General features: G+C 32.5%; 2 protein-coding genes across 3 annotated transcripts in view; both read right to left on the bottom strand.

The window, feature by feature from the left end:
- The window catches only part of MFSD14A (major facilitator superfamily domain containing 14A), a 30,090-nt gene extending 29,574 nt beyond the window's left edge, over positions 1-516 (bottom strand). Inside the window, exon 1 of the mRNA XM_025052290.1 lies at positions 505-516. Within this exon, the coding sequence (XP_024908058.1) occupies positions 505-516 (12 nt within the window). The remainder of the gene's footprint in view (positions 1-504) is intronic.
- A 7,444-nt stretch (positions 517-7,960) lies between these two features.
- Positions 7,961-11,775, bottom strand: part of SLC35A3 (solute carrier family 35 member A3) — a 29,163-nt gene continuing 25,348 nt past the window's right edge. For both annotated transcript variants that reach the window (XM_006919557.3, XM_015595446.2), the window contains exon 8: positions 7,961-11,713. In XM_006919557.3, coding sequence (XP_006919619.1) covers positions 11,623-11,713 — 91 coding nt within the window. In that variant the 3' untranslated portion in view covers positions 7,961-11,622. The remainder of the gene's footprint in view (positions 11,714-11,775) is intronic.

The raw sequence follows: 11,775 nt of genomic DNA, 5'->3' as shown, positions 1-11,775 counted from the left end.
GCCGCGGGGAAGCCGGGAGGGAAGCGGGTGGGCTTGCCCAGGTTGCTGGCCGCCCGGAGACTGTATTTACGTTCACCGGCTCGCTTAATCCTCAAACAGCCCTGGGCGGTAGGGACCGTTAGAGTCCCCTTCACAGGCGAATAAATGTAAGTTTCTGTAAATTATCCGCTCAGGGAAATAGCACTGACAAACGGTTGTTGCATTGGAATTCTAGCCAGGCATCCTCAACTATCAGTGCTCCCTTCAACTGTGTTCTGAACAAAACGGGAACCGAAGGGGACAGTTGAAATCGTTTGCTAGAAATAAGGGATAAGTGAAGGAGTAAGGATAAACTGATATTTCAGAAATAGTCTTGTCCTTCTGGTCCTCCTAAGAGCTCTAAGTCATGTCCTCCTAAGAGCTTTACTGGAACATGCCTGTTTCCAGCTCCCTCGTCCAGAAACCTTTTCCTTGTTCCCTGCCAATAAAAATTTACATAACCTGTCACACTTTGTAGCCCACTACCTGTTTTGCCATATTGTTTAAAAACCAATTTTAGTGGGGGGGGGGTGTGGGGGGTGAAATGCTAGAAAGAACAATTGACACAAGTGGAATATGGGCTGCAGATTAAAGTATGACGATGTTAAGTTTTGATGTTCCTAAGTGTACTGTGTTACATAAAAGGATATCCTTTTCCTTAAGAAATATACACTGAAGTCTTAAGGAGTGAAGGGATGCGTGCTGCCTACCCTCAAATGTTTAAGAATAACACGTATATGTATGTGAAGAGGGGGAAACAGAGTGAAAGCAAAATGGCAAGATGTTAAAAATTAGTGAATTAGGGTATGATGGTTTTAAGCTATGTTCACACATTCAATGATATTTTTCTCTAGAAGAGGTGGAGTCTAATTCCCCTCTTGAGTTGTGGGCTGGGCTCAGTGACTCTTTTCTAGCCAACAGAATAAAGAAGTGACAGCGCAGACTTCAGAGGGTAGGTCACAAAAGGCACAGCATCTTCCTGCTAGCTTTCTATCATTCACTCTGGGCTCAAGTCTGGGGGAAGCCAGCTGCCATATGGATACTCAAGCCAGGAGTCCAGGAATTGAGGCCTCCTACCAACAGTGAGAGTTATCTTGGGAGCACATCCTCCAGTTCTTGTCCGGCCTTTAGCTGACTGCAACCCCTGCCAACATGACTAACTCCAGGAAACCCTGAGTGAGGACCACCCAGTGTAGCCACTCCTGGTTTCCTGACTCTCAGAAACTATAAGAGAAAAAGTACTTGTTTTACACCACTGAGCTTTGGAGTAGTTGTTACATGGCTATAGATAATTAACTAATACACAAGGTAAAGAGAATGTTCTTTGTACTATTCCTGCAACTTTTCTGTTAGTTTGAAAGTATTTCAGAATAAAATGTTAAAAAATTTGGTTTTCTGTTCCTTCTATGTACATAACTGACTAGAAACAGAAAACAAACCAATTTGCATGGAAAGAAAGGCATTTTAGTCTGATACTTCAAGTTACACTTTCCCATCAATAGATAAACTTATCATTTGTTTTAAACTATTATCTTGCTGAAACATTTTAGTTGAATTTTAACTTGAAATTCTTTAGAGAAAGTAATATGAGATGGATTTCATAAGTGAAGATATTGAGGGCTGATAAGATCATTTACTGTGTGGTTATTGTTTTTTTTATAGCCCCTCAAAATCTTACTTCATCCAGCTGCACCAGTTTTACCTTAAGAACTGATTATTGACCATTCATTCAAAAAAAAACATTGAATACTCACGTTTGTCAATTTTACTAGACACTGGTGATACATCAATAATAAGATATTATCTACATGGAGCTTGCATTATACTGGAGAATACAATTATAAAACAAACATAAAAGAAAGATAATTGCAGATTGTGATAAATGCTGTTAGAAATGATGTAATAAGAAATTTAACACAGCGAATGTCCAGAATGTCCCAGGTTTGTGCTAGAATAGTTGCAATAGGAAATGATAGAGATGAGTCTTGTTCTAACAGACTTATTGTATATATACTGTGGCTTTGTGATTTGGGGTTGTAAAGATTCACAGACTTTACATTAAGAGGTTGATATGTCAGGTTTCTTTGGTTACAGTCAACAGAAACTAGCACTAGCTTACATAAGCAAAAGGGAATGATTTGGAAGGATTTTGGGAGTTCCCAAAATTAGTGAGGTGGCCAAGAATCAGGCTTGGAAACACACAAGAATAAGGGTTTGGAAAGATGAGAACACTTCATGAGGCACCTTGGAAGGGAGAAGGATCCTTTAAAAAGGCAAGTGGCTAAAGAAACAAGATTGTATCACAGAATCCAAAAACCCCAAATGAACCATTTATTAAAGAAACTGCAGTTCATTACACTAACAGAAGAGGGCATTCTTTAACTATGAAATTCAGTCACCACATCCCTTAGCCCCTCCCTTCCACTGAACCAGCTGTTCTTGCTAATCCAAGAAAATTCAACACATTTTATCAAGAACAGAAAAAGCCACTAAAAACCTAACAAGGCTTCAATAGAAAGAGAACAAAATGCAGGTTTCAAATATAGACAATAAATAGAGGAAAGATATATCCAACATTCCAATATGAATATCATTAAATAAGCATTTGCAGACATAAAAGGATTCAACAAATAAAAATTTCAAAACAGGAAGATCTGAAATGAGAGTCGATCAAACTCAGGTAATATACGGAAACAAAATAATCTAAAAAATGAAAACTACAGGGTTCCTAAGAGAATAGATATAAACGAAAGTAAGAAACAGAGGAGAGGAATAAATCAGCTATGAGAACAAAAGGGGAAAAAAGGATCAGAATGAAAATGATGTGAAAAAAATGATCTGGGCTTCCAGGCAAAAACCAACAACAACAAAAAACAATTAACATTTTCGGGGTGGGAGGATCAAGTGGTGCCAGACTTGACAATAACACCAGTCAACACAACAATAAGGCAACACTTCAAAAAACTCAAGGGAAAAAAACTCAAGGAAAGTGTGAGCTAAGGATTTTATATCTAGTCAAGCTATAAAGTAGGCTCTAGAAGAAATTTTAAACATGCCAGAATTGGGGGAATACTGTACCTACAATCCTTCCTTGAATACTTTACTAGAAGAGCTTCATTCAGTGAAAAGTTGATTGGGAAGACTTAAGCTAAAGTAGTGGTGGAAAGGATTAAATATATTCAAAATATTTTTAATTTTATAACAAAGGCAGGGACTAGAGTGAGAATATAGTGTGTAAACAATGTACTAATCAATAGAAAAAAGGCAACAAAAATTAGATGTGTGAAAGGAGTAGCATACGTAGCATTGGTTCTTTGGTTATCACAAAGGCAGTTAGATGGGAGTCACAGAACATCATTTAAAGATGGCAAAATAAATAGTAGAAGCCTAGACAAGCAAAAAGGAGGCTCTAAGACATTACATAAAATGTTACCAGTATACATGTTCTAGTATACACTAGAACATACAAACCTTTCTAAACAAAAAATTTTAAAAGCAAAGAATACACGCTATTACATAGTGAAAGAAACACAGTAAGAATAGCAATATACATAATTTATTTTTCAAAAAGAAACAAACTAGAAACTAAATAAGATAATTAACTATAGGAGGTGGGTAGGAATAGGTTCTCTATGACAGCTAGACTTCTCTGAGTATATTTTTTATATAGTTTTAACTTTGAACCATGTAAAGGCTTCATATATTCAAAAAGTAAAAACTTTAAAGTAAATTCTAAAATTGAACACAAACAAATGAACCAATCCTATGACACTGATAACCAGCTGGAGAAAAAACAGATTTCCACTAACTTTTGAATGCAATACTCTGACTAAACATCCTTACTGGGCTATTATTCTAAGAAGAGAACTGCAATGAAACTTTAAATTTTATTCAGTATGTTTACCATTAGTAATATTGATATTATAATGCTGAAACATATACTACATAAAAAAATGTGAGCAAATACATGAATGTTATTTGGAACCAATATTTTAACTGTAAGAGAAAAGAGAGGCAAATATAAAATTAAAAAACCTTGTAATACTGAATTTTAATTGCAAATATCAATATGCATTCATGATCTCTTAAAATTATTTCCTAGCTCTGGCCACTGAATTGGGCTAGAAGCAAATGGAGGCCAAATCTCATCCTCCATAAAAGGAACAGGGCTCCTTGGAGAAATAGCTGATATTCCAGATTTGGGATAGGAGGAGTACAAAGTGAGCCTGGGACATCTTGTCCTGGAAGCAAGGAGGAACTCACACTAATGCAGTCACATCTAAAAGACACATGAGGTAGTTTGCAGTGATTTCCACTGGCTACTGGCTCACAGTATGAACATAAAAAGCACTGTGTCCATAATTGACTGTATAATACATTGAGTAATTTGAAAACATAGTGATAGTTGAAAAAAGAGGGGCATTGAGGAAAAGGAGGGAAAAATAGTCTTTTAAAAATAGAATATAAACTAATGTAGAAAATTTGAGAACTAAAAATTTTTTGAATCTCAATGTAGTAAATTATTCAGTTAAGAATCATTAATAGATGCTAAAGTCACTGAATAAAAGGAAACAATATTCTCATTGTACCAAAACATTACTCTAGAGATTATTAATTACTAAGGGGGAAAAATGACCTTTACAATGAAAGATCTGGTAGTCACCACCTTGACCAAATGACTGATTATCATCATTAATAATGAGACAATCTAGAATTACGTCTTCCCACGTAATATGTCATGGAGGAGGTGGGCCCACATCATGGAGAAAAACCCATGGGAGTACAAGAAAGGGTCTGCTAGACTAAAAGACAATCTAAAACAAAATATGAACCTTCACTGAATCCTGGTTCAAAACCAAAATAACTGTAAAAAGTCATTTTTTGAGACAATTGGAAATATCTGAATATGAACTCTGATGATACAATTGAATTGTTTTGAGTTTTCTTAAGTACGATAATGGTATTGTGTTTAATTAGAAAAATGTCCTAACTTTTAGATTAAATATGCTGAAGTATTTAAAAGTAAAATGTTCTGATAAAGCTAGTATAGCAAAATGTTAATATCTGTCGAATTTAGGTGGAGAGTCAGTGGGTATGCCATTCTTTCAACTTCTATGTATGTTCAAAATTTTTCAAAATGAAAAGCTGGAGAAAATTTTAAAAAATTTTTGGATGTCTTTAAAGGCCTACTTCGTGAGAACATGTGGATATCCCATGAATTTTTCAAAGCTAAAGTGGCACAATCTGACAGCATGATTGAAGATTTTAAAATAGTAACAATATTGTAAAAACAAAATATTCAAAATAAAAACAAATCTATTCTATAAAGCAAATGGATACAAATAGTATAAAGTACTGGAAAATTTGGGCATTATGCTTATAACGTCCAAAGTAAGCTTCAGGTTTTAAAATTCTAGAATTCATAGCAATACTTTTGAAATAGTCATAAAATGAAACATGGGCTCACCTCTGTCATGACTTTTTGTAATTAGTCAAACAAGAAATATTACTCTACCTTTGCAATACTATTTAGAAAACCAACTGAAGCAGCTTGAATATATTAGAGAAAGCATTTAGCATCATAATTTTTAACTGCTGTAATTACTATCCAAGCAGAATAAAATAGAATATAAGAAAACTTTATCCTAAAGGAGAAAACTTAAACCCTCAATAATTAGAAATCATGCCTGAATATGCAGTGTCTTTTAAAAGGGTAAACATATAAACAAAGATATTCACTTAAAAATACATCAGTGAATTTTGATTTAGCACATTTAACTAAACCTCTCACTCCACATTTAAATCACATTTTAACAAGAGTACATTTTCAGATGATTATTCCAAAACACTATAACAACTTTCATCATTCTTTTAAACTTTCAGTGAGACCTACTTCAAAAAGGATGGAAGTGTACATCTTGGGTAAACTCTTTATTTCCAAAGGAAAACCGTATTGTTTTAAGGAAGTTATTTTAGCATATTAGAAATCCTAAAGAAATAAATGTAAGTAAATGCATAAATGAAAAACTGATTAGATCCAATAGAAGGCCGATACTTAACCCTAGTAAAGGATGACCAGAAATGTAGACCTAATAAACAGAGAAGCCCTACTGTGAGCCAGAGTAACAACTGGATCAGTCTTAGTCTATTAATTCTTCTTTGTAATAGTGATAGTTAATGGTAATTTAAAATTAGCTCAAAATTGTATATTAATATACAGCATAAAGTTTACAATTTTTTAAATTTGTTGATCTTTAAGATATTCCAGCATTAAAAGTTGTCATTAAACATCAGAACTGAAAATTAAATGAATACTATATGTGCTATTTAGCACTGTATCTGATTATAACCATGTTTTTCTACTATTGAGTCATGTTTTATTCAGAATCGCTTGACAAAATTTCTGAAATTAAACATGACAATGTATAAAGGCCTTTTTAAGCAATTGTCATTGCTTGTGTCATCCTCATTAGTTGAGGAGAATATGTATAGAGAGATGAATGGTCACTTTGTAGTAAGGAATTTGGCCTTACCCATGCAAAGAAAGTGCTGGCTTACATCTTTAGGAGGTCCCAGTGATGAGTGTCTTTGTTATTCCTGGTTGGCCCCTCAGACCACATCTGATAATTTATACTAACAAGGTGACTCAGGGTGAGCCCCTAGAGCCTGATGTTAGCCAGATCTCCAGGGAGGGGCAGGGAGTAGAGAGTGAGTTTATCTCCATGTGCAAAGAACCAATCAATCATGCCAAGTAATAAAGCTTCAATAAGAATCTGACAGCAAAGCTTGGGGGAGCTTTCCTGTTGGCAGTCTTCTTTGTGTACTATTATACACTGTGGCCAGGAGTAGATAACACTGTCCATGACTCGATGGGGAGCAGACAACTTGGAAAGGAAGACTAGTGTTTGGCTCCTCCCTTAGATTCAGCCCTTGTTTCTTTTCCTTTGGCTGATTCTACTTTGTATCCTTTTTCTGTAATAAATGGATTGTGAGTATAACAGCTTTCAGTGACTTCTATCTTTCTAGTGAATTATCAGACCTGAAAGTGTATTTGGGAAACCCCTGCATTTGCAGTCACCAAGATACTCTCCACTATAGTAGAATTTCAAATCTTTGTAATTTGAAGGTAATTATTTCCTCTTTGCTATTTTCCCTTCTGGAGTGTTTATGTCATCAGTCCTGCTTGAAGGAATTCCCTTTTTAGGAACAGTGAAAGACTGTTATGATTACTACTGCTGGTCATTATCTGACTCCGCTGAATTGTAGTAACTGCTATAAGATTTAGAATGAGGTGTATTTGTATAGCACTTGGATTCAAGGAACATGATATACAGTATTTTCAACAAAAGAAGAATTCCAATACAAAAAAAATTAAAGAAGCTCTTTTCATGAGAAGATACCAAAGAAAAGTATGCATTTTTAAAATGCTGATATTCTTATTTTAGTGATCTTTTAAAATAACTAAAGTATTCTCTACAAGGTTACTTCCTCTATATTGCTTATCATTTGATCCCTATGCATTGAATTGATACACAGAGAAGGAGCAATTATATTCAAATTATGAAGAAAATATATAGCAACTACTATAAATACTTAACCATGAGGCTAGCAAACAGATAATTAATTTAAAACAAGTTTTAGGCTATTATCATCATACAGGTAGAGAAATTCTAACTAGTTTAAATAAAACCCAGTCTTTTATGCTAGAGCATAGGCTAGAAAAAAAGACTCCATGTGATAAAAGTAACTAGAAAGGTAGGGAAATGATCAGTGAGTCATTCTTGATATATACAGAGGAGACTAATTCATTGGTCAAATCAGACACAGGTGAATAGGGAACAAAGGAAATATTCAAAAAAATTTATATAGTTAATTATGAAAAAACCTATTTCCGTAAATCTACTAAATAATAACTGGATACCAAAAAATGACAAAGAAAATGTCAATTTTAAAAAGCCATTTAACAAAAGACCAGTTTATATAGTCCTTTGAATTACACCATAAAAAATTTAAATATACAAATTATATTCCCAAACCCAAAAGAATCTTTCAAACAAATAAAATACAGACATATAGACAAATTCAGAATCCAAATCATTAAAAATATTTTTTAAATCACAGTAAATTATATCTTGTAATAAGAAATAAAAAATGACAGTTATATACAATTGTTAAAGTTTCAAAAGCTCAATGATGGAGCAATGATGCCATAATTTATTTAAATAAGCACTATTCTCTAACGCTTATATACCCATTTTAATATTCTGTTAGATAATAGATATAAAGAGCAAATGTTGAAAAACTAAAACATTGAATTATAGTTATTTTTAAAACATCCTAATTTTGCCCATGTGTCCGAAGTTGTGAATTACAGTAATATCTTATAGAAAAGTCAGGTATTTTGGTAAAGCAAGGCACACAGGACCAGAGTTTGATAACAGTTGTTTTTTCTTTGGTCCTATAATTTAAATATGCTACATATCTTAGAGAGCCTTAAGATGACTGTCAATATAGCATAAATAATTTTTATAAACCTTTTCTTATGTAAAGCATGCATCTATATGTAATTAAATATTATAACAATGAAAGTGTAAATACGAGTAATGCTAAACCCTGTTTTTTTAAAAAAAAAAAAAATCAGTTGAATGACTATACAATGACATTTTAAAAGTCCAATAATTTGATATGTAGGAGAAATATCAATTCTTAAGAATAGTCAGCATTGCATTATGTCTACTGAGCACAACATCAATTAGTTTCAGATTCTTTCTCCTTGAAATCTAGTTTACATATCAAATTACTTTTCCTTCTATGAAATTGTGACATTCAATATATATTGATGTAAACATTTAAATTTTGCATCTCTAAACTACATTTTCTACCATAAAAGTAGCCTATAACTTCTCTAAAATCATTTATTACAGAACTGATAACATTACTGTGTTGAAACATCTACATGTGGCATTTCAAACTTTTATTTCTAAATACCATATTCTTAAGTTTAATAGAATATCAATTGGCACTTTCCTCCCATGAATTAGCACATTTTTATAATGAATAAAGTAGTTGAGAGATAAGTAAACTTTAAAAAGTATAAGAATTTAAATGCTCAAGGTGTCATCATTATAAAAGGTTAATACAATAAGGCTTTTTTGGAGGTCATCAAAACATATCGCACACAAGAAAATGGCATTATCTGTATTATGACAAGATATAGATTCATCTTTTGAAATATGACTATTTCTTTATGAATTAAAAATTATAAACTACACAACCCAATCTCTAATAACATTTTCAAACCTACTAACTGGAAAAGCAAAATACAATAAAAAATTGCTTTGAAAATATACTTTAGACTATTTTCTCCTTATAACTCTTGATTACAATTTTATAAATTTTCTTGGGAATCTTTAAAATTGTGTTATTTTGGACACCTGAAAATATTTTATTACTGTACTAACATGTCTGATATCCAATCATGCCCTTCTATCATTTTTTGAATTGTTAAAATAGGGACAGATTAAACCTGAATTAACAATTAATTGTGAATGCCTACTGATTAATACATAAGTACCTAACCAGTACTTCTTGTGGACTGAACATAAATCTTTACATTTAATCTCAAATTCTGTGCATTTGCAAGATTTAGATTTCACTTAGCAGTAGGTAATAAGACGTAAGTCTGAGTGTTGCCACAGTCTAAAAACACTATGCTCGAAATGTGGTAAAGTTATTAAGCAAATATTTGAACAGGTATTTTTACCTGGCCATTGAAAATCATTAAGTCAAGTTTCCAGAAAATTTACTTGGTGACATTTTGGAATCACCAGCAAAATGATTTAAAATATTTTGTAATTTTAACACATTTGAACTCTGAATGAAATAGATTAAGCCTGTGTCTTATAAAGACTAGGATTGCATCAGCAGAGTAACACAGCCCATCCTAATTAGCCAAGAGTACCCAAGTTTGTAAAATAGTATTTTTGAGCCAAATTCTGTTCGACAAAATCCATTAGAATGACATAAAAATATTTACTTTTTACAGTTTTTATACCATTACAACAGAAAACTTTTAAAAATATGTAAAATATGAGTGAAAGAAATCAAATACTTCTTATACTCAATGGGTAATTTTGTCTAGCAGATAATGAAATTAAACCTACATTCTGATTTTTTTGCCCAATCCATCTTATCATTTCTGCTATATTTTCTCTCCCGTGAGCCAAGTTATTAAATAACTTGTATAATTGTAACCTCAACTCTAGTGCTAATCAAAGTGGAAAAGAAACCACTATTTAAAGCCCAGCGGTGGCTTCTCCCCAGCAGCTGTGGTAGGGCCACAGAAAGGGAACTTGGAACTCAGCTAGCTCTCCCAGACATGTGATCAGAGTGTTCCTGGGTTTATGAGAGGCCCATGAAGTTCTGCTGAGCAGCCCTGAATTTATAGATATAGTGCTATTTAAAATAATGTAATATCATGGCAACCTGGAATGTCTCCAAGAAAAGTCATTTTGGTCTCAATTCATTGATATCAGTCCTACTAACTTTTTGGTGTTTTTTGTCAACAGTTGTAGATTAAAGGAAGTTTTTACAGATCAATGAGTAAAATACTCATTTAAAAACATTCTAATTGTATACAGTACATGCTTTGATAGTTCAAAATTCTCCAGATGGAGATATTAGATAATAATTTTAAATTATTAAATGAGTATTTAATCTCTTTAAATTACATATTAAAACTTTACTGGAAATTTACACACAGAATTTAATTTAAAGTAATACTAAAGATTTATTTGATTTACAGAAAAGAAATGCAATTAAGAGGATAAGGACAAAACTCCATTAGCGTAGAGGTCACTGGCTATTATCTAGCCAGAGAGCCTCCGGATTGCTTTCAGCAGTTTTGAAAGAGTAAAAGATCTTAACATGTAGATGGAGAAACAGATGTGTATATTTCTCTACATTAAATTTAAATATGAATTTTTATTCTCTGACAAATCAGACTCAGAATGTTACTTTACCAATTTTTGTGTAAGTGAACAAATAACATTTAGCAATCCTTTGCTTAGTAATCTTCTGTATAAATATAAAAATCTCAGGTACATGAAAATGATATTAAGATCAAACTTCTATTTCTTCACAGCTTTATAGGTAATTATAATTTTCAAACTTTGAATATTCCACATAATTTGATATATCTGTACAGAAATAGTAAGATTAAAAAACATTTAATAAGATTAAATAGATCTAATTTGCAGAAATTGATATCTGGCATTTGTTGTTTGTGTGCTCTTGCAAAGAGTGCATAGGACATTTATTTCTGCAGTAATCAAAAAGGTAAAATATTTTTTAAATTCAGATTTCAAGTTTCTTCCAATAATTCTAATCCCTGGAAATACTTTCAAGTTTTGATTTCTAGATGCAATAGGAATTTTGTTACATATACACATATTTTATCCTTAAACATTTATATTTTCAAACCATTTGAACAATATAATCAGATTCAGCATGATACCTTCTTAGAATCTGTAGAAGTCTTCTGTTAGGCTTAATGTTGAGATTCCTAGTGCACCATTGTGAAAACCCATTAAAGACAATATTCGACTATGCTTTAGTGGGATTTCCTGCAGGTTTGGGATCATAACCATATAGGAAAGTCGCTGCTATTACAAGGATGGCTCCAAGGAAAAAGACACTAAATAGATGAAGAAAAAATATAAAAGAAAAAATTGAATTAAAAGCAAAACAAGTTCCTTC

Source organism: Pteropus alecto, unplaced genomic scaffold, assembly GCF_000325575.1.
Source record: "Pteropus alecto unplaced genomic scaffold, ASM32557v1 scaffold106, whole genome shotgun sequence".
NCBI lineage: Eukaryota > Metazoa > Chordata > Mammalia > Chiroptera > Pteropodidae > Pteropus > Pteropus alecto.
The sequence above is the reverse complement of the archived record's forward strand: the minus strand, read 5'-3'. Positions and strand labels throughout refer to the sequence as shown.